The 24,404-nt window shown below is 41.3% G+C and overlaps 1 protein-coding gene across 2 annotated transcripts in view; it reads right to left on the reverse strand.

Moving 5' to 3' along the window:
* Positions 1 to 24,404, reverse strand: part of EVA1A (eva-1 homolog A, regulator of programmed cell death) — a 214,208-nt gene that overhangs the window by 149,529 nt on the left and 40,275 nt on the right. For both annotated transcript variants that reach the window (XM_026846348.1, XM_026846347.1), the window contains exon 2: positions 3,256 to 3,470. In XM_026846348.1, the coding sequence (XP_026702149.1) occupies positions 3,256 to 3,336 (81 nt within the window). In that variant the 5' untranslated portion in view covers positions 3,337 to 3,470. The remainder of the gene's footprint in view (positions 1 to 3,255; positions 3,471 to 24,404) is intronic.

Consider the following 24,404-nt stretch of genomic DNA (forward strand, 5'->3'; position numbering starts at 1 on the left):
GTATCTGCTAATTAGTAAAATCTATATTGTCATTAGCATTTATTAATTAGTATCTGATCATTAACAAAATATGCACATTCACTAGTGAAAGACGCGTCATAGGCAAAAAGTAATCAGTAGTGAGGATGAAATGCTGCGAGAATGTGTATCCAACTTCCCTTGTTTAGCCTTGTTCAAGGCTGAGAACCCAAGTGGTTGGCCTTGTTAGAGACTCCCTTGTTCTCCCCCCCAAGCCCTGGCCAGGCTTTGGGTGGAATCCAACAGGAGGATAAAACCAGATGTTTCCACTCAAAGAAAAGTGCGAGTCATTTTGACTTCCTGATTTTTGGTATATAAGGCTGGACCCTCTTGCCACAACTTTGGGTGCCTCACCTATGGACAGACACATTGTGTAAGACTTCCCACTTGCTGGGACAGGCTCTCCAAATCCTCGCTTCAACTGGGGCTCCCCAGAAACTGCGGGTCTGGATGTTGGGAATGTATGCAAGTGGTGATGTATCTTTCTTAATCACTCTTCTCCCAGTTGTGTAGTAATGATTAGGTGCATTACTTTGCTTGTTCTTATTTTCTATAATTAACTGTATGTAGTAATAATTAAGTGTACTATTCTGTATTTTTCTTATTACTTATTTTCTGTATTACTTGGATATATTCTTTAATAATTAACAGTAAAATAAGCCTACCCTTTTCACCCTGGTGTATGAGTTTAATTGGCAGAACAACGTCCAAATTCTTTGTGTGTTTGGAAATCTCCCATTGAATCTGACATTACGGTGTTAGAATGACAGAAGTGTGTAGTTTGAGGTCACTGCCTTAATGTCTTGGACACGGTGTCCCAAGTGGTCTTCATTTCATTCCAAACAAAAACAAAGTGACTAAAGCAAGGGATCATGGCAACCAACCACATAAGGGTGGATTAGTAGTGATTGTCTCAGTGTAATCAAATCTTTCTTTTCCCTTTTTAACATAGAAACAATGTCTGAACTGGACATTTACAGGGAAGAGATTTTCTAAACGGGAATTAACTGTTACTCACATGTAGTCTTTGCAGGGAATAGTACTTATCTAATAACTGCCCCTTACATTCCCTCCAGTTCACTCTCCAGAGAAGCAGCAAATTTATATGGTCATGGGTTTGATTAGACACACTGATTTTATATACTTAATTTTGAAGGGTTTGGTTTGGCTGACTTTTTAAATTACTGACAATCAGAATACACACATAATTGGTCCTGCCTACAGCAGCCATATAGCTGAGCCTCAAAAACCACAAAGATACATGCAATTTCCTTGTCTACGGCTTTCCAATTTTCCTACATGCGTGCATTTCCTACCAGCGAGCTGCAGGCAGCTTGCCATTCAGCATGTGGAGTTTCTGGTTTACCCTTCAGAAAAGCCTCACCCCTCCAAGACTGAAAATACAACAAGATTAATCTCTGGCATTTGGACTCATCCTGCCCTGACTAAGCACAGCACACTGAGGTATCAAAGCCACATTTGGAGGCACCGAAGAGGCACTGTGCATCTCCTCCAAAGAGACTTGGGAATTTGCCCAAGGTCCCCCAAGGAATCTGTGGCAGAACAGAGAACGTCAGCTACTTTCCTAGCATATCTGCATCCCCAAAAATGGGTGAATAAGAGTGTTCTGGTCTCAGTCATGTAAAAAACATACTGTATAAGAGATCTGCTGCAAGACTACCTACAGGGAACACAATTCTCACCCTGATAGATAGGGAAGCTATAATTACAAACAGTGAAATGGAGGCAAAGCTAAAGGGTAACCCCTCCAAGGACATAAGGAGCCAAGCCAGGCAGGTAAGGATTTCTTTTAAATCCCTCCTCACATAAGACCATGGCCTGGAAAGACAAAGGGTACATCTTCCCTGTTCTCAAGTTCTTCCAGATGCCGTAAGTGGGCCGTCCACCCACAAGGGATGAGGCTACACACATAGCTGTCCATCATGCTGGTAAATTAAATCTTTCAAGTAAATTTTGCAGTAAATTGATAAAAGAAAGAAGGGAAGGGTAGCCTCTGCCACAGTCTTCAGCCCATGTCCTCCCACCTTAAACAACACAATTGCCTCTTGTCTGTTGTATTAAGAACTTCCATTATCATATGTGGAAAAGCCTTCCCTCTGATAAGGACCATGTCCTCCCATACAACAACTCAGTCATTTCTTGTTCAGTGGAAGTTATGAGGGCAACTGCCAATCTGACAGCTTAAGGGTTACACTGCAGGCAGACACCAACCCTGTGCAATTTCTTGAGAATTTACCACTGTCACTTGGAAGCCAAAGCACTTGTATCAACTTTAAAAAAATGCTGTAAATTCCTCTTAAAAACCCTGGATGTAAAAGTAAGAAGCAATGTGGGAAACTCTGGCCTTTAGCCAAATTATAAAAGAAATTATTCTCTAGCCCTGTAGGTTTATTAATGTAGTTCTGCTATAAATTTTTATTATGAGTTATTATTGATTCATAGCCATAAACACACTAGGTGCTCAAGATCTTTGCCCAAAAGTTTTCACGGTCCCAAATCCTGTACTTGGAAAGACTTGTGCTTACTTCATCATCCAGGAGCAGACCCCATTCATCTCAGCAACATCAGCCAACTCATGTTTCTAATTTTAGTTGATCCTAGTGACAGTTAAGTAACATTGGCACCTTCCAAATAAGCCTTTGATTTGCTGACCTCACATGTGCTCTTGGGAGGATACATATAGTCAACAACCCCTACACAAATGGACAAAGCTCATTAACTACTGATGCTTGGGACATTACAAGCTTAAGTGGCCTAAGAGCCAAATGAGTCAGAAGTAAAGCCAAGGATTCATTTTTGGGTTTCAAGTTACAAAAGTAAAAGCCTCTGGAAATAGGATCAGTTCTAAAGCAAAAGGAATACTACAGCAACTTCTCAATGCGTTAAAAAAAGCTAACCATTGGGAAGCAAAACTATTTAAAAAAAATAATCTTTGAACCCAGTCAAACATAATGTAGTCTTGCAGTGTAATTCTGTTGCAACCCCATTCCTGAACTGACTAGAGTTGCAGCGAAATTAAGAAATTTATCAGCAAAATCTAACTCAGTCCTGTCTAAACTACAAAGACAAATTATCCACTAAGCTGTGTGAGATGTCAGTACTCCCACACTGAGTAGCACTGTTTAATACAGGTCTATGCAAGCACCAGCACAGAATGCTGCCTGGCCAAGGAAAGACAAAATCCAAAATTAACAGATCCAGTTTAACATGCAATACCTGAAGGGAAGTGCCAACTGAACAGGCGACATCTTCTTTAATTAAAGTTGCATAGGAGTGGGGATAGCGAGAAGGACACATCTGATGACTTGGTACAATTCGGCCATAAAAAGAAGACTGGATGCTGATGGTGGTTCTGTGAGGACATCTCAGGGAGACATATTCTCCATCGCAGGCATGGTCAGTGTAATTCTTTAGTACTTGTGATATGTAACCTGCAAAAAACAGGACAAAAACCATCATTAGTAAAATGTAGTTAATATTTAGATGATTTACAGCAGTGCAGTCTAATAAACACACAACTAACAAGCAATGAAGGACACAGATTTTATTACTCATCTCACACACGTGTAAAGGAGAGAGACAACGACATAGCAGTGGGGAAGGCTTGGTGATTTGGCCTTCAGCCATTTTATATATCCTTAGTGGAAGCAATATTCAGATGCTCCAAACTCTTAGTCCAATCATACCACTAATTTACACTGGCATATCTGTCAAATTTACAGGAAATGCAGGCTGACCCAGACCCATCATTTAGACCACATCTAGATACTGCATTCAATTTTTGCCCTCCCCCCAATACAAGACAAACTTCAATAAACTGGAGTGAGTTCAACAGAGAGCCACCAAGAAGGTTGGGAGCTGGAGTACTTGTCCTGTAAAACATGGCTTGTTCAGCCCGGACAAGAGACAGCTTTGGGGGAAACTAATAAAAGCCTGAGAGTATCTACAGGGAAGTTATCAAGGAGATGGAGCCAGGCTCTTCATAGTGGTTCATGGTAGGAGAATGAGAGATAACAGGCACAAGATGATACACAGTTTCAGAACGTGTATATGGAACAACTTTTCCACTGTGAGGGCAGCCAAGCAGTGAAGGAGGTTACCCAGAGATGTTGTGCAGTCTACATCCTTGGAAATTTTCAAGACCTTACTGGATAAAGCCCTGAGCAACCCGGTCTGACTTTCTAATTGACCCTGTTTTGAGCAGGATGTTAGACTACAGAACTGAAGTCCCTTCTGACCTCACTTTTCCTGTGAACTTATGATCATGGGCAAGAAAGGCCCAGACACAGAGTCACTAAGGGGAAAGTTGGGGTTACAGTTGGTTGTATGAAGTCCTATTCCATCATGGCACACCAGTCATATCTTCAATCTCCCTTCACAATATACCATTTTAATTCTTCTGGTTGCACCTTCTGTTCACAAAAGCTTTGCTTTCTCTCCCATTCTGTGATTTCAATCTTTTTAGAAGGAAAACAGTATACAGAACCAAATCTCCCCTTGTTTGTTAGAGGATGACGTTATGTACAATAATAAAGTTCTGAACAAGAATAAAGAATGGGAAAAAAACCTCATTAAAGTTACACTGAGTTAAAAGGGCTGATTACAATCTGATTGCCATGGGAACTGCAAACAACTCCTAACTTTGCCAAACTCATGCATGAGGGGAAGCCACTGAGGTGCTGATATAGAGACATCTGTGCAGGGAACTCCATAGCATGTCCCATATCAGCATCAGCCACAGTCCCATTCAACCGTACAGACTTCCTCTCTGTAATGAGCTTGGAAGTCCCCTTCCCACTGTTGGCCACCAACACAAGTCTGCCAGCAGCCGTCCTGTCCCCTGGGGCAGGGCATTGTGGGATTGCTGCAGGTAAACTCTTTTCTTAAGACTCAGAGAGAAAAGATAAAACTATTAAGAGAAATAAGTAATCCCTGGACAAATTCCTAAAAGGGAACCTGAGGTACATCTTAGACTTATTTTTTAAAAATGGCTAAAATGTGACTATTCACTTGGTGGCCCATAATCATGGAATAATTTAGGCTGGTACCTCTGAAAGTTATCTAGTCCAACCTTCTGCTCAAAGAAGGGCCAATTTAGACCAGGTTTTCCAGGGCCTTGTCCAGTTCTGAATATCTCCAAGGATCAGGCCTCCACAAACTCTCTGGGCAATCTGTGCCAATGCTTAACTTCCACAGTGAAAAATTTTTTCATGACATGCAATTGGAATTTCCTGTTATGACTTTTATTGGTTCACTCTGATTCTTTCATTGAACATTTCAGAGAAAAAAATGTTTCCATTTCCTCTATACCTTTAGGTTGTATAAAACAGTAATTAGATCCCACTCTCCTTATTCTTTACTGTTCCTAGATGAACAGACCAAATCCCTCAGTCTCTTACCATTTATCATATGTACCAGTACCCTTGCATTCTTGGCAGCCAAAGGGACTCCCTCCAGATTCTCAGCATCTTTGTTATAGTGAGGGACCAGCTAGGTATGCAGTTACCCTTCATTACTGCAAGGTGCACTCTTTCCTCACATTCATCATCCTGTCTTCCAAGGCATGATAATGCACATGGGGAACCACAATTCATGTGGTTTGAGAGAATTCGCGAGGCTTGCTCAGAATCATTTCAACATCAACTCAAGTTATCCTCACAGTCACATCTGTAGGGTATACTCACTCCACTAAGTTGAACACTCCCAGGGCCTCCTCTCTGTCCCTAAAGCCATACCCAACAACTTTCTCTTACTCTCCAAAATAGTAGCCTACATCCAGAGCTTTTACTGGGAATAGTTCTTCTTCCACACCAACACTGATACCTGTCTCAGGAGTTGTGTGAAAGAATACTCATCCAAACAAATTTCAAGGTGCCTAGCACTATAATCATTGCTCTCAGAGATAACCAACACACAGTAATTTAGCTTCAGCATTCAAGCTGCCACTATGAGAGCTGGATTCTCCAATTTCTCTAAATTTTAGCCTGCAGTTCTTATTTAGCAGTTTTGTTGATGTAGTGCCTCAAGATGTGTGCCAAATAGATATTTACTCAAGTCAACATATTAATTTCCAAGTCTCTAGGGAAGCATTTGTTTATAAGAAAAAGGCTGAGACACAGCCCCAAGAATTAGAGTGATAGAGCTGCATGAAATCAGGCAACAGCACTGTTTAATTTAGTGCCTTTATCTCACTTGTTCAAGGAAACACTCTGGGAATAAAATGAACTACTGGAGTGCATCCCCTTTCCCAGTTAGTAGAACACATGATCTGTGTGATTCTGCACACCTAGTCCAGAAGTCAGATCAGCTCTTCTCCTTCAGAAGTAAGGCAACCATGCAAGATGAGCATCAGGGAAAATCAAACTACACACAGAACCAGAATATAACACAAAATATTAAACCCTACTTTCCATGCTGTTACTCCAGTGCATTAGGACTTTTCCCTGAGGCTGACCTATTAGGGAGCCAGAGAAATACAGCCAAAGTGCAGTCAAGACTCTACTGGCTCCTCTGAATATTCAATTATTCTGTCAAAAGAGCCACCCTAGAGCATATCTTTCATATTACCAATTCAGCAATTCAGGATCACAGAAAGTTTCAACACCTGCAATTAGTGCAGAACACTTGTTGAAACAACTCCTTCCTCTCGTCTTCCATCAGCAATCTCAAAATAACTTGAGTTCATTCAAGCTCAAGACATTGAAGGGATTGAATGTTTTGATGGTAACTGGCTAACAATAAACAAAGCACAATGTCTGAAACATCTGGCACTGACCACTGTCAAAGAGAAGATACTGAATTAGGCATGGACATGATCAGAACACAATGTTCTTCAAAGAGCAAAAGGAAATAGATGTAGAGAATTAATGCTTTTTTTTTTTTTTTTCCCCTCTTAAAGTGTGCCGAATTTTCACTAGATGCATTGGTAGTTCTTTTGAAAATCCATTGATTCATGGTTCAGTAACCCAAAATGTGATTTGTTTTCATCATCCTTGCTGAATTTTCAGTAATAAGTCTCCAGTGACCTTTTGTAGGGAGGGAACTACTAGGATGCTCTTTACTTGAATGAAATGCATAAACATGTAGCCAATGGCAGGTGTTTGAGGACTTCAGTGGCACTTGTATACCAAGGTAAGAAGCACTTTGTAAGCATATAAGGAATAGATTACAGAGCTCTTTCATGCTCTTCTGGCAAGCATGAAAAAAATCTTTTCGATGGCTGCAAGAAACTATTTTAGTTTAGTAAAATGATATAGCAGATCACCAATCAGCTATTCATAGACCATAGAATATGACAGCCAAGAAACTGAGATGACAAAGGTATTATCAAATGATGTCATTCCCCACCAAGTATATGCTTCTGCATCATTATCTGGGATATAAGCTACAGTCTTACAAGTGCCCACTCCAAACAAAGATAAGGCAGGCTGTTTTTCAAGATGGCCAAAGACACTTGCCACTCCTCTCTTCATCCTCAAATTCTGGGATGTGAAATCACCATTGTCAGATCCAGGACTGAAGGCAAGCAATTACCTGATGAAATTATTCCAGCTGTACTGCTACATTCAAATCTACTCTATTTTGACATGGTTCATCTTGGAGTGGAAGTGCCATAAATTCTCATGATTTTATCAGTAAATTTTTTGGCAGTTCACTTATTAGCCTGTCTAGGGAAGACAATGTTATAGCAGGTGGTAATTTAAGCTTTTCTTTAAAAATAAATATTTTATTTGAAAAGATGGTCGAAGCATAAAAGAAATCTAAAGCATTAAGCCCATCAAGTCTTGGATGACAAAAACAGTCTCAAAGTCTTTTGAGTTTAGCACTTCTCTTTTTAAGGATTGTGTTGAGGGCATGGAATCTTTGCTGGTGGGCATCACCAAATTAAATCAGCATATAGGAGTCAAGTGCTAAACTTCTCCTTGATTCAAAAAACCAATGTCATCACCAAAGCAAGGATTTACAGAATAAACAATAAAAAAGAAGTGTATCACCAAAAAAAAAAATAAAATATAATTTTTGTCCTCCAACAAGGAAATGTTCCTTTCAAACACCACTTGCAATTTATTTTTCTAAATCCCAGAGTTTGACTCCTATCAGCTATCCACAATTACTGTCCACTACTTGCCAAACACATCACTCAGTGCTGACTGTAACTCTATCCCACCCAGCAACATCAGTTCCCAAGAACCATTTTCACCATTGCCTCTCTGGGGAACTGTTGCTCAGTTCTCATCCAACAGCCAGTTCTAACACATGTGGGCTACAGAAAAATAAGTTTCATACAGATTATCATCATTTTAGAGGTACTGTGAATCTAAACTTCATCCTTTACTTACACTCATAGAGCTACAAGCCTGTCTTTTTGAAACCAAAGAAACTGATAGAGTGGTTCACAGATGATATAACAGCTTCCATCCCATCCAGATACAGGATAATAGGAGAGTATACAAACACTCATTCATATATCCTATTTAACCATGGTTGTCTAAAAGCAGTAAGCCCTCTACTCCCGCTTCCACTAGACACAGTTGCATGACAAGGCATATACCAACGCACAAGCTCACCACTCATCAGAAGACAAATTTCATCTTTCACCAGGAAACATCTCTGTGGGTGTGTGCTCGAGGAATTCTACCTTGTAACGATCACAATAAAACTAACTTTTTGTACAGTTTGGATATGATCCAAAGCTTCTAATAAATTACAAGGAAACTTACTTTTACGGTTAATGAACTACAACACATAATTCAAGTCAGAGCTTCATTTATATCTGCCTCAACCTATATCTAAGCTATATTGTTTTCTTAAAATATTCCATTTTGAGCTTTTGTAGTTACATTTATAAGTGTATACATATAATAGAGAAAAATCAACATAATGAAAAAAGATTATACTTAGAAATAAGCCCTTTCCCATTATCTGAAACACATGAAGTCAGTGTAGTTAACTGTGTTAGTGAAAAAACATTGCCTTGTTCCTGGTTTAGGGCAACAAAACTAGTGGAGGGTCTGGAGCACATGTCGTACGAGGAGTGACTGAGTGAACTGGGGGGGTTTAGTCTGGAGAAGAGGAGGCTGAGGGGAGACCTCATGGCCCTCTACAGCTCGCTGACAGACGGGTGCAGAGAAGGGGGATGAGTCTCTTTAACCAAGTAACAAGCGACAGGACAAGAGGGAATGGCCTCGAGCTGCACCAGGGCAGGGTTTAGACTGTCTATTAGGAAGCATTTCTTTCCAGAAGGGGTTGTTGGGCATTGGAATGGGCTGCCCAGGGCAGGGGGGGGAGTCCCCATCCCTGGAGGGGTTGAAGAGTCGGGTTGACCCAGTGCTGAGGGATCTGGTGTAGTTGGGAACTGTCAGTGTGAGGTTAACGGTTGAGACTAGATGATCTTCAAGATCATTTCCAACCTAGATGATTCTGTGATTCTGTGGTTGACACAGATTCTTTTATTTTTAATCTCTTATTTTCAAAATCTTTATTGTTTTTTCAGTGTCTACCATTCTTTTCTCCTAGTTTCCTCAGCTTTCTTGCAGATGTTTTTGCAACTCTGAATGTGAAACAGAATTTTCTTCAAGGAGAGACCTTAATCAGACGCTTTTCTGGAGCTCAGACTACCCCTATGCCACCCTGTTTTGCAGCTAGGCTACAGACTGGAGAACTCCAGCTTATTCTTTATACACAGAACATCAATACTCATCTCACAGAAACAGTGCTAAACCAGTGGAATAGAATAACAGGCCACAAGGACAGGCAAACAGGGCTGAAACGTGACCCTAGGCAAGGCTTGAAGCCAGAGCAAGTAACTCAATGAATGCATTTCATACCAGGCATTACTGATAATCCTGTGGTTGCAGTAGTAGAGCAGCTCTCTGAAATCACAGAGCAGCCTAGTATGGACAAGTAGGGTTTGTTTTGCTTTGTTACTAATACTGCAGATTAAAATTTGCTATTACAAACCTTCCACAGAGAGATTTGCTTTCACTTTGGCTATTCTCCAACCCTTTCACCTTTCAGATACCATACAGCACTGGAAAAACGTGAGCATCTTGTAAGCATACTTAGGAAAATATTTTTATTTTAAGTCAACAGTTCCTTGCCCGCTATCTGATCTTCTGTACCGTAGTTGCGGTTCCAAACAGTATCTATGCAGTGTTAACTTAGGAAAACGGCTTTGAAACAAAAGTGAATTTAGAACTGCAGCTGAGTGCCAGCATTTCAAGGCTAAGCAAGGTAACATTTTGTAAATGCTGAACAGTATTTCATAGGTCTCCTGGGTTTATGTAAGGATGAGAAGGTAGTGGAAATTAGATTGGTGAGGGCTAGGGGTGACAGGAATAAAAATATGGTGGTTTTTAACTCTGCAGCCTTGAATTTAACTCAGATACTAGTGAGGATTATTGATAATTATTCCCTTAAATTTCCTAGCTGTAGAATTTATTAAAACCCTACAGCCCTTCCACAGACTGTTGGAACAACTCTGGAGAATTTAATAAGCAACTCCAACTGCAGGTATTTTAGGTCTAAAACTCTACAAAATCGCTCTAAAAATTCAAACCAAAAAATCTTACTTGCTATTTGAACATCATCTTAGATGATTTCTCTCAATGTCCCGTAAGTCTCTGGTTTCTTGAGAACTTACAAGTTTTTAAAACCTTTATGACTATGGAGATTTTTTTTCCTGATCTTTTACATTTTGAAATAGCAAATTAACAGAGTTTAAACAAAATAATTTTTTAAAGTTTATCTTTCTAGAATCAGGGAAATTTAGCCTGGAAGGTCCTCCCGCAGGTCATCTAGTCCAAACCGCTCCTCAGAGTAGGTCCAATATCAAAGTGAGATCAAGCTGCTTAGCACCTTATTCACTCCTGAGCAAGGACTGCTGAGGGATTCCACAGCCTCTGAAGAACACATGCCAGTGCTTCACCGTGTTCTGATTCAAATTATTTTCAAGTAAGTGCTCAGAATTTCCCCTGTCACAACTTGTGTCTGCTGCCTCTCACCTTTTTATTTTGCACTTTTTAGAGGATGCCTACCTCCTCTAAGAAAGCATCTGGATACCCACCTCAGCCTTCTCTTCTCCAGCCTCCCCTCCTATGCCATGTGCTCCAGCCCCAAACTATCCTACTGGCCTTCCACTGGATTCCCTCCACTTTGTTAGTGTTTCTCTTATAATCTTGGACCAGTATCATGACCTCTAAATCAAGATGTTGACCATCCAGTTCCTCTGGATTTAAGGATTTTTATTTCTTTTTAAACTCCTGTTTTGCTAGCTGCATGGTTGCAGGCAGCCACAACATTGAAGGAAATCTGACAGTACAGAGAGTTTGGCTGGAGTTGCACCAGGACTTCACCAACTTGCAACCTTCTCTCCAGCTGTTTATTCCTGTCCCACTGTTTCAGATCAAAGCCTCTTCCATTGATCTGTGTGCATGTGTGTGTACGGGGATCTCAGTGACAGCAACCAGAGTTGGACCACAGGCCAGAGGGTCTGTGCGTGTGTCCTGCCTGCAACCAGAGCAAGTGAGGGTGTGCATATTGTGTGGGTACGTATGTCCATCTGTGATCACTAGTGACTATCAAGCTGGACTAGGTGGCATGTAGAATAAGAGCTTTAGGAGCCAGGTATGAAAGCAGTCACAAGTCTGGGTCAGATACTGTAGAGACCAGACAGCTTGTGAATGGTCCACAGGAGAGAGCAGGAGGTCCAGGCCAGCTACAGGAAGACTGGAGCTGAGGGAGTCAACTGAGAGACCTGTCTGCATACACACGTCTGTGTGAGGTGACTGGACGTGAGAGGATCCATAAGCCAGCTACTGCATGGGCTGCCTAAGGCCACTTGCTGGGGGATCCACATTGTATGTAAGCATGCATATTTTCTACTAACAGGCTTTCACCCTGATCAACTAGAGAGGGGGACAGGATGAGGCCACTGGTGCTGTTTGTGTTTGTGTGAATGCTGAATGTTTCAGCCTATGTTGATCTCAGTAGCCTGAGACACACACACACACATCTCTGTTGGGAACAGATGCTCAGCATCACCGCCACCTGCACCTGGGAACACAGGTCTGTCACTGCCTTGCCTCTCAGGCTACCAGATTTGTCAACTCCTAACATTTCCCATTAAAAATTCTGTGTGTGTGTACGTGTGTATATGTATATATTTATATGCTGACATAAACACATATGTAAAAAAAAAAAAAAAAAAAAAAACCAAAACCCAAACTTTGCAGAATATTTTACCTAGTTTAAGTTGCAGAAGCCTGAATTCCACTATAACTGTGGAGCTCATTTTTTACAGCACTAAATTTCTTAGAACATTTAGTTAAAATAGTATTATAGCATTATAAATATTAATACATAATATAATTAGTGTTACAGCATTATAAATATTAATGTCTTTAATTGTAAAAAATATAACTTAGTATGTATTATGTGTCAATTATATAAAGTATATAGCACGTAGCACAATCTTATTTATAAAATATATCTTATAGCATAACCTAATTACCAGGTCGCCTTGGGAAGCTTTATGGGGTTTGTTCAGTACTCAGAGAATGAGCATTGTAATTCTGAGAGATGTCTAGTGCATACTTTTTACAGCCCGAAAAGGTCAATTCCCCACACCATAGACAAGCTAGGCACTATTTCATTCTAGAGATACAGCTACAGTAAGTGTCAAGGTCATCACTTTATAGCTGTAAGAACTACATGGGTGATACTTCCTGAGCAGCTTGTTGGCTCTTTCTCCTTGGCTCTCAACCAAGTCCCTTCCCAAACACAGTCATCACACAAGTAAATCACAGTGCTGCTCACTGTGGCCTTGCTATTACATTCTAAGTACTGACAAAGAACTCACACCGCTGGAAGTCATATAGCTCTTCTAAATTAAGTTCTAACAGGTTTCTTTTATTGCAGTGACAGTTTTCTCTAGGTGGCTTATATACAAGAGATTTTTAACAGCAAAACTACAGTGATATAATTAGGCTGCCATAATAACACCCATATAATTTTCCATAGTAAACATAGTCACACGGGAACACACATAACTACCAATGTGCCTTTGCTGATAAACTTCCTCATGTAGGCAAGTTTCATTGGTGTTCATTCTGACTTCCAGTTCCACAGTGAAGTCCTTCTGATCCCACCCCTTCCTGTAGCAATTCTTATGGAAAATAAATTTGACCTCGGAAATCAACATCATTACAAATCTGACATGCAGATGGAAAGACCCTAGCTAAGAAAAAACAATCCCAGAGTTTGGTGTCTTCCTGCACCTGTAGGTAGCACTGTCTGCAGTGAAGTTTAAGAGCTCAAACAGGATCTCTCCCCACACTGAGTCTGCTCCCAGGGCATGCTGATGCCCAACATGTCTGTACTGGGTCTTGCTGAGCCAGAATTGGTTTTCCCCTATAGCAGCCCTCATGGTGCTCATGGTTGGGAGCTGGCAGGGTGTTGACAGCACACCGGTGTTGTGGCTACTACTGAGTAGTCTTTACACAGCACCAAGGCTCTTTCCAACATATCCCCCCTGAGTGGGATGGGGTGGGCAAGATCTTGGGAGGAGACCCAACAAGAACAGCTGACCTGAACTGACCAAAGGGATATTCCAGGCCATATGATGCCTGCTTAAGAATAAAGCTTGGAAAAAGGAGGAAGGGGGTGGGGGGGTGTCCTTGGTCCTCCAAGGCAACCACTACGTGTACTGAAGCCCTGCTTCCTGAGAAGGCCCGAATCGTCTGTTAATGGGAAGTAGAGAATAATCTGTTTTCTTTTTGCTTCCACGCATGGACCTTTGCTTTGCTTACATTTAAACTGCTTTTATTTTACCCACAAGGGTTGGGGTTTTTTCCTATCTTTTTTTTTTTTTTCCCTGTTGAAAAAAAAAAAAGGGGGGGGAAGGGGGGAGAAGTGATAGAGTGACTTGGTGGGTACCTGGCATTTAGCCATGGTCAAACCAACACACTTTCCTACAAGCATCACTGGGTCTTATGGCAAGAGGCTGACAGCCCTTCTGCACCTTCTGGTCTAGCCACTAAAATTGCTGAAATCAAATTTGTGCCATTTCTTAAGGGCCAGGGTGTCACTAAAGCAATTAACCAACACAATATTCTTACGTAACAGGGAAAGGAGTCAGAAGCTGATCCATGTACCTCCCTCAGGAAATGCTCTAAGTTCACTGAATATCTTGCTGCTTATTCAAGAGGCCAGGAACATTTTATGATGAGCTACATCTTAATCCACCTCCATCTAACCCATGATATAGAATAGAATAGCATAGCATAGCATAGCATAGAATTTGCACTTCCACAACTTTTGCAGTCAAACTGCAAACCATCACTGTCACACTTTCTCCACACCCAGGGGAGAAGCACCCTGTAAGTCTCTCCACAGCACTTCTTCATCTCCATCAAATCCCTTCTTGGGCCCTCCTTAGCCATATCACCCACAGAGAAATCAATGCTGGGTCAGCACAGCGCCTGACAGCAGTCTTCTGGTGCACCCTCATGCCCAGTGAATGCACTTTTGTTTTTTCCTCTAGCATTTTGAAAGCACAGGGTTTACCAGTTCATCACATACCAAAGAAAATTCAGCCCCAAGTATTCTCTGGAAATAGGAAATATTAAATAAATAATTAAATCAGCTGCTGTATATCAGGTCTCTGGTAAGGTCTGTGACAGCTCCTTTGTGTCCCCATGTAGCATGACAGTAAGAGACAGAGCACCAACCCGGGACTGTCCAATCTGACCAAAACACAGAGGGAAAAGTTTGTTTCTGTATTCTGCAGAGCTACAGCAGAAGTACCACCTAAAAGCAACCTGGCCTTTGCCCACAGCTTTACTGGGAGTGACGGGGATATATCCTGTTACCACCCAGACTAAAAGAAAGCTTTTACACAGCATATCACACTGGGACAAATAAAACAGTTATTTGACCACACAAGTGACAGACAAGACTTTATGCGCACTGACCAATACTTTAAGCAAGTCAAGAACGAAGACGTGACAATCTGACAAGGGCTAACAAACACCAATACTAAATAAACACGTTTCTGCCCATTCAGGAGAACTTATTCTGACAAGACTATGAGTACAGAGAGATGGCAGCTTTGTTTAGACTAGGGCAAATGACAGGACTGAAGGCAAAAGTGCAAAACCCCATGGGAGCTGCTGCTAAAACCATCACAGGGAGATGCGAGTGCTTTGCACACAGTGCCCGAAGCCAGCCCTGGGGCTCTCAGAGTGACCTACACATCCTTGAAAAAAAAGTAGATTTCAGCTGGCAGGTCAAAATGTCGAACAATTCCTGTGATCCCAGAGAGCAAATCTGAAATCCTGTTACCTTGCATGAAATCATACGTGACTTACATGTGCAAATATCTTGACAGTGAAGAGTTATCCTACAGGAAAATACTTCCAATCAGATTGTAGTCTCTCTCACTGATTTTAACAAGCACTTCAATGTGCCAATCATAATTTTTATTAGAAACTTTTTTGTATTGCAAACTTCATGTGACATTGTGTAAAAGGGTAGCGCTTAGGCAATTTTTGTACTCAAGTAGGCCAAATCACTCTGGATTGCATTGCCACCTAGCAATGTTTGCACTGAAGAAGCAGGAAATTTTGGGGGACAATGACAAATTGCTATCTGTGATGGGAAGGGCAGCTACTGCTCACAAACATATGTGATGTGAGCTCTGCGGAGGCATCGTGGAGAATCCACACTGTGTTTTTTTCCAGACTAGAGACCTTGTGCTTAATTCTCCCAGAACTCACCTCCCAAGAAAATTCAAAAATTAGGCAAAAGCTTGTTTCCAACACTGGGATTTTAGTATCTCCCTTTTCCTTCTGCTGTAAATTTCATATTTATTTTATTTATTTTTATTCAGGGTAGACTTGACAAATGTAATGAAAGCAACAGCTTTGGAATGAACAAGCATCCTTTTCCCCAGGACCTGCAATAAGAACTATAATGCTGCCCTCTGCATGACCTCTGTCTGTGAAATGTATATTTCTCTTTTCTTTGGCCAGGCCTTGGCAGCTTTATGAACCCCAAGAGAGGAAAGGAAATGATGAGAGACTGAGACAAGATAGAAAAGGCTAAACAGTGAAAGAACGAAGCAGAGTAGGGGAAAAAGAAGAAAATTAAAAAGGGAAAACAGAAGGAGAGACAGGGTAGAGTAGACATAAAAAAAGAATTATCTTTCTCATTCCTCAATTAGAAGTGTGGTCCCAGAAGCTTATCCTGCCAGCAAGAATCAGCAAGAATTAGCCGGAAGCATTGCGGAGGCTGGGTCACTTGAAAGTGAAGAAACAGTGAGCATCCTTAAAACAGTAAAAGGGGGAAAAGAGAAAGATTTTGAGCAAGTACATCCATTTGTAAGCAACCTCTCTTTATGTTCCCACATGGTGGAGCTCAAAATCATACCTGCTTGAAGAAAGGACTGTGTTACCCAGCGATAAAATTTATCCAGGAGAAAAGGGAGAAAAAAAAAAAAAAAAAAAAAAAAAAAAAAAATGTAGGTTTGCATGAGTCTCCCCTAATTTCTAATATGTCCTATCACTGATGACTTGGCTACAAGCCTCAAATATTGCATTAACAGAACATGCAGTGTGTTACATACGCAATAACGAGGCAAAATTGCCAGATCAGCATCTTCTGTTTAAGCCATTGACTTCAGTCAAGAGGGAATTTATTATTCACCAGTAACTGGACAACTTAAAGCAATGATAAATGTCAGGGTACCAGGAATGATGGATTTCACAGGTAAATTGGTTTTTTATTGTTTGATATAAACAATACTAACAAGAGACAGACATCCTGAGCATCACCAGTTCAAGCTGTCAGGCTGCCCAACCAGCCTGAAGCTAACTAACCTCATCTTCCCACATGCTCCTCTGGAAAAGACTTTGCAGGAATGGTCAGGAAATAGCACTTGGGAGTAAAAGCAGGATGGTCTCTGTACCTTGGGCTGAAGATTGAGCATTAATGCAGGAGTTTCCTTTCTGCCTGTTAAACAAGCTATACCTTCCTGGTACTCAAGTGAAAAGCCTTGCCTGTCTCAAAATATCTCACTAATTAAATTGTAGTTTTATTTTTCCTGAAAAATCACATCACTCGACCACAGAACTTGTAGTATTCTTGTTGGGGCTTTAAAAATTACTGGCTAAATTAACTTATCCTCATTTAGGCTTTATTCTCTAGACCTATTAGATCCCTGTCCTCAGATTTTTTCTCTCTTGCCTTGGTGGGAAGGTAGCTTTGTTTCCTAGCTAGGCAAAGCCATAGCATGAAAGAAAACTTCAGTTTAGAAGAGTGCCCCTTACAGCCTGACATACATGGAGTTTAGCTGCCATTTGAGCTCTCTCCATACAGTCAACAGAAATAAGAAAGCACTGTCAGGTGTGAAACACTTTATTCTAAACTAGATGTCTAACTGCGAAAAGGAGACAAGCCGTGTCTGAAACTGGTTTGCTGACTGTAAAGGGAGCCCCATCTATCTACCTCAAAAATATTTTCATTATAAGCATCAAAAGAAAGAGGAGCTGAACTGCTCATTGTGTATCATAGCATAGAGCAATGGCTTCTTGACCTTCTTCTGAGAAGGGTTTCCTAAGGCGGAGCTCACCATGGGTACAGAAGGTTGGTGCAAGTGGCAGTTCATTGCCCTGATCCTCTGGGTCCCACAGGTGAATGAGGGTTTATAGTACAGCAACACAGCTATTGTTAGTGATAGAGCATAGTCTTTGGAGAGACTCTGGTGTTCTTCAACGTCTACTATTCCTGATGTCTTTCTGCCACCATAACTTTTGTTTTTAGTACCTTAAATCACCTTAAAGTGATTCCTCCATAAAACAAAACTTAATTTATGTAAATAAATAAACCAAGTCCAGGATCAATCCATAGCCCTGAGGGAGAAGGACAAAACACCAATAACTTGACTGATAAGGTAAAACAACTACATTCTTCTCTTTGTCCCCAAAACAAGGTAAAGTTGTCTATTTGGACAGCCTGCACTCTCCAGAGCCATGCCCTGACAATGACTGGGAAACTGCTTGTTAGGGCAGGTCCAAACGCTGACCATAAGCATGCAAAATCTTGAACAGGACAGTTGTGTGGCAGTGGTTAGCACATCCCCCTGGTGCTGTTTAGTTTACTAGTGTAAAGGTTTAACCATACTAGTTTAGCTTCTCAGGACCAAAAGGCCATTCACAGACAGCTTCTACGTCCTCCCTGGTGCCATCGTGAATGGTCAGTTCTGGCTGCCAGCCACCACAACCAGAGAAGAGTTCCCAACACACTTCATCTGGTATCAGTTTCATCTGCACCTCAGTTTCCCAGATATCAGCTGAAGATGATCCTATTTCTATACCTGTGGATAGGCCAGGGAAAAAAAAAAAAAATAAGGACCTGTGAATGTGAGGTAACAGGGTCCACAGAAAGACTGGAGATAAAGAGATACTGATTTTTAATCAGGAACACTCAGTAGCAGTTCAGAACATGACAAAGGATACACAAAGAGAAGGAACTGCTTAGCCTGGAATACAAGTAATAATAAAGACATCTGACTAACATAAAAAAGACAGAACAGCCCCATTCTACCACATCACCCCAATCTTCTCTATAAAGGCAATAAGAGAAAACACAAAAGGTATTTTTCCATGGGATCTCTTTTCTCCCCCACCTCTCACTGAGGCCATTCCCCATATTTGCAGCTTCTTTCAAGGACAGAAATAATATTTGGCTTCCTTGGCAACGAAGAACAAAGAGACAATAGAAGTCCGACAGTGGAATTTATTAAGCCGCATACTACACTAACCCCTTGTATAGGGGCAGCAATCAGGCAGACCAGAACGGCCCCAGCGTAACAGCAGTTAGAAAAGCTTTTTGGCTAAAAGCTATTTGCGCTGCTTTGACACAAAGCAGTTGTTTTGACTAATAGGCTAGAGAAAGGGATTTCTTTTGCAGAGTAACACTTTGAAGGGCTCTTTGCCTCACAGCTGTAACAGCAACTACATCCACAGCACACGTTTTCCTCCCACCTATTGTATTACATACCAAAACACATCACAAGCCAAAAGAGTTTCAGGGTCGTCTGCTGCTAAACTCAGTGAGAATTGTGCTCATATATGGACAGCATTACAGCTAAAGGCTGTGATTAAGCTACAAGACCTGGGAGCATTTCCCAGTATTTGGATCTGACTATACATCCCAGCTATATCCCAACCCCATGCTGGAATCAGACATATTATCCCTCCAAAAAAAATGTGATTTAAAAAAAATTATTATTATTATTTTCATCTTCAGACAGCTTAGATAGATTGATGAATATCCCCTCCTACATTATACTGGTTTGAGACAGGACAGGGAACTGCACCCAGTTATTCTGCTGTTGAGTATAATGGTTTTGCTTTTCTGTTACACTTAGGAAGACTTCTGAACCTGTGTATGTGTCATCTGCATATTTTGCAGATGATACAGAACTGGAAGGAGCAGTTGATAGACCAGATGGTTGCTCCATCATTCAGAGGGATCTTGACAATCTGCAGAAATGAGCAAACAGGAATCTCATTAATTTTAACTAAGGGAAAATGCCAAGTCCCGCTCATGGGGAGGACTATCCCCACACACCATGTTTAGGACCAACAGACTGGAAAGCAGCTTTGTAGAAAAGGACCAGGGTGTCCTGGTGGACACCAAGTTGACTGTGAGCCAGTATTGTGCAATGGCAGCCATTGGTAGGAGTATCATCAGCAGGTCAAGAGAGGTTAGCCTACCCCTCAGCATTGGTGAGGCCCATCTGGAGTGTTGGTTCCAGTTCTGGATTCCCCAGTACAAGAGAAACATGGACATACTGGTGTAACTTCAGTGAAGGGCCACAAAAGATCAAAGGACTGAAGTACCTGTTCATATGAGGAGAAGCTGAGAGAGCTGGAACTGCTTAGATGAGAAGGGTCAGGGGGATCTTGTCAAGGTGCATAAATAACTGATGGGAGGGATTAAAGAATACAGAGCCAGACTCTTCTCAGTGTATCCAGTGAATGAACGAGAAGCAATGGACACAAACTGAAATACAGGAAATTCCATTTATTAAACATATAGGTATAACTGTGAGGGTGGTCAAACACTGGAATGGGATGCCCAGAGAGGCTGTGGAGTCTCCAACCATACAGATATTCAAAATCCAACAGCCCTGAACAACCTGCTGTAGGTGACCCTGCTCTAATCAGATAGGTTGGACTAGACAATCGGAAGAGAACCTTCCAACTTCAGCCATTCTGTGATATCAAATCACTTATCCGGATGCACTGGCAAGCTCCAGTCTTCTTTAAGACACCCTGGAAAAAAACCTTTATTCAAAGTTTGTCATGATCCCAGGTTGCATTTCAGCATCATTTCAGCTCTGTTCATGCACAGACACCTATTAGTTAGAAGGATTGTCCTGCAACAGGGTTCAGGGAAGTAAGAAATGTCTTTCCCAGGTACGTCTCCCAGACAAGCACCATCATGACCTTTATAAACAACATTATCATTCAAGCAAACTGCTGCTCCAGACAATGGAGATGGCACTTGGCACTCTGTGTCTGCTGAGTAAGCACTGTAACAAGACCACCTTTTGGGATTTGTTTAGTCTTCATATTTACATTTATTAATTAGATTTACTCTGAAGTAGACAAAGAGAGCACTACAGGAACACAGTTTTTGATAATGAAATTTGAAAAATTTGTTAGGAATTTTATATAATGACTTAGTGCTCAGATTTTACACAACCAATAGCATTATCCTGTAGCCTGTTTGATTACTCCTTCTGAAGTTTTTTTCTCCAAATCTCAACAAATGCCTTCCCAGATCATCACAAGCAATCTCTCAGCAAAGAGGGGAAAATAACCTGGCAGGTGAAGAGATGATGAGACATAGTCTCTGGAGACCAGCTGCTGCTCCCACCAAAAACACCACCCTCCACAGAGCAAACTGCTTTCTGTGTCCAGAAGAAAAGGCTATGCCAGGGGTGCTACAGAAAATGTACCCTGATACTGAGAAGTTTGGTGATAAGTCACAGATAAAAGTCAACATAAATAAAGGAAAAATAACACGATAGAGGGTTTGGAATAGTAAAAGTTCTGTGAAAATATAAAAGTCAATATTCACTAAAAATAAGAAGAATAAAAGATACTAGGAATTGTTAGGAAGGAATAGAAAACAATCCAGAAACCACCATGATGTCACTGTATAACCATTCGAGAACTCATATCCAGAAGACTGTCTGCATTTCTGGATCCTCCTCCAATCTCTCTCGCCACTCAGAGATCATGCAGTGATAAGAGAAAGGTGATAAGCTGCAACTAGCCGCCTTCTACCTGGAAGACAGACAACTGAGAGGTACAACACAGAACCTGGGAGGGAGGTAAAGGTATTAAAAGTGTTGTTTCTTTCAATTAAAAAAAAAAAGGTTGGTATAGGGGCATCAAATGAGGTAAACAAAAGGAGGCATTTCCTTACCTTCTGCAAAGCTGAACTGTGGCAATTACTGCCACAGGTCTCAAACATTTACATGGAGTAAAAACACCACAACATCAATGAATGGAAGAAAAATCCATCAAGAATAAGTGAACTCACAGACAACTCTTGATTTAAAGTCCTTGAGCTTGAGGGTGATCAAACAGGTTGCCCAGAGTGGTTATGGGTGGCTCTTTAGTTCAAGCTGGTATAACTGTGCTTGTATGATGTTTAAAGTGCCTACATCTCTGCAGTGCCTATACAGGGAGCCAAGGATGAGTATCTCAGATACAGAAATCTGCATGGTAGACTCAGAAGAGTTAGGACAGAGTAATCCCAGCCCTATATCATACTGAGTGTTGCTCTCAAGCTACCCAATCTACCAGAAGGTAAAATAGCACTAATAATAATAGTTTAATTCTCTGGAAATAAGCTGTGGTATATTAGGTAACATGCTGGTACGTCAGAAAAGTCAGTAGGCTACTGTTATTAGCAGATAAAGAAGTAGTGGAAGGGAACATGTCTCTTAAAGTCACATGAAGATTGGCCTTTGCAGAGAGCATAGCCTTCGGCACTGGGTGGCATGTTTATTAACTGAGTCTATCAATCTCCTTACAGTATCTGTCCCTGTTTCCATAGCCTGGAGCTGTGGTACTGAGGTGGATTGTATTAAGCAGAGTTGAAGACAAAGGAAGGAGAAAAGTGAAACAAGAGAACACTGGAGAGCATGGAGATGAAAGACATGCAGGAAGGCATTGGATTAATGGACAAGCATTTATGTTGCGATCAGCTAATGCACAGACATTAGCATGCAAGGTATTTTCTGAAAAAAAGGATGTCCTGTCAGCCACAAAGTGATGTACAAAAGATGAAACAGTCAAATGTCTAGGAAGCTGTAACTCCATCTTCCCTTCACTGTCTCTCACCCTCGAGGTGGGAGGGGGATAAGCCAGGAGAAAGGTCAGGGGATGAAAACAACGGTGGGGAATTGGCAGAATGCCTCGGGTTCTGTGGAGCACAACTGTCCCTCCCAGAGGATAAACCAAGGGCACAAAGCTTGGGTTTCCACAATCTGCACCTTAGCAAGGAGAGAAACTTCTTGGATACAATTTCAGTGTAGACATTACTTTCCCTGCACTGAGAAACAACAGAACTCTTATATCTTGGCTAAGCAGTGGGAAACAGCACCAAAACTCTCCTACATACTGATTTTAAAGTCATAGGAGTCAATCAGAATTATTCTCCAAAGAAAAACAGAGCATTTAGGTGGGATGGAAACCTTCCTCAGGACTGGAAAGAGTAGGACAGCAAGGAATAATTGCCAAAACCAAACAACAATTCCAAAAAGCAGCTTTCAGAGCTTAGTGACTCTAAGATCTCATGAGACTGAAATAATCCTCCCAGCACTTCTTGTTCCCCACAGGAAAAGGCAAAAATGGGAGGCTCTTGGGATACTTAACTCAGCAGATCTATCTGGGACCAACAGCTAAGAGAGTGATCTGCTACTCACACCCTCATATACAGCTCATTGACCCAGGGATTTCCCAAATCAATAGTAACTTGAGTCTTTCAACAACCTGTCCAACCCCAGGCAGAAGGGCTGGTTGGAAGAATTTCTACATCTGTTTCTGTCAAGGCACTAGACCTAATGACAGTGCAATGGAATTACACCTCATTCACACTTGACTCAGCCTGGTTATCAAGATGTTTTTCAGATGAGACAGAAGGGGACATCATCATTAACATTTGGGTACAAGTAGCTCTCAGCAGTCTCAACATTGCTCATGCATAGACAGGACACACGGCTGTCATCAGGTTCTCATGGTCAAGCCAATCTCTCATCTAGTTCTCAACCAAAACCACAAGGGAAGATTGAAGAGCACAGTCTTCCCAAAGAGTGCTGGAGGTAGGTGATCCACAGCAACCCTTCCAAAGGTAGAAGGAAGGCTTCTGCTGGCTGGAACTTTTTGAAGTGCTTAACTAATATGCCCATTGCTGAAAAGAGCAATATTGACTCTTTTTCCACTGGAACCGATGTGAATCAAGGGAGAGGTGGACCAGGCATTAACAAAATCCGCACTCTTATCATAGAATGGGCTTGACTTTATTGATATTTCAGATTCCTGAGTTCCTGATGTGAGTTGGGGGAAATGTCATTGAAGCAGCTGACTTCAGAGGGACAAAAGCAACAGCACAATATAGTAGTGTTCTTCGTCCCAATAACTACCATATATAATCTTGCAAACACAGCAAAAAAAACTTCCTTGTTCAACATCTTCTGTGTTCAAGGAAGAACAGTTACCTATATGATTAAAATGGCACCAAAAGAGAGCTGTCTCCTCTAACAAAACCAATGCCCTGAAACTTTGACCAGTCTGCTCAAAACAGTGTAGCTGCCTTTTTGCTCTCTCTTTACCCTAAATTCAACCCAGAAGCTGGGAGAGGTTTATAACTCAAACCCAGTTTGGTGTTTTCAGGTAACATGAGCTTTAAAAAAAACACAAAAATCCCCATATATCAGCACCACGTCACACTCCGCAAAATCCCCCCCTGAAAAAGTTTCAGTGAGCTGGCAGAACATCCATACATCTGAAAACAGGTGTCCTCCAGAGTAAATACAAGAAATGAGAATTAACTCAGTTCTAATGTGGGTCATACAAAGCTTACCCACCTCTCCTTTCCCTGTGTTGAGTACTAAACATATTTACCACTACAATAGCCATACAACATCCTCATTCAAACCCAAACTCCCACAACAGAAGGAGATGAGAGCATATCTGTTCTGTCCTGTTCACACCTGACTGGCCACCCACCCCTACAGAAGCAGTTTTAAACTAAACCAGACTATTTGTATAAGGATGTATCAG

The sequence above is a fragment of the Athene cunicularia genome (genome assembly GCF_003259725.1).
Source record: "Athene cunicularia isolate RWA chromosome 3 unlocalized genomic scaffold, athCun1 chr3_part1, whole genome shotgun sequence".
NCBI classification, from domain to species: domain Eukaryota; kingdom Metazoa; phylum Chordata; class Aves; order Strigiformes; family Strigidae; genus Athene; species Athene cunicularia.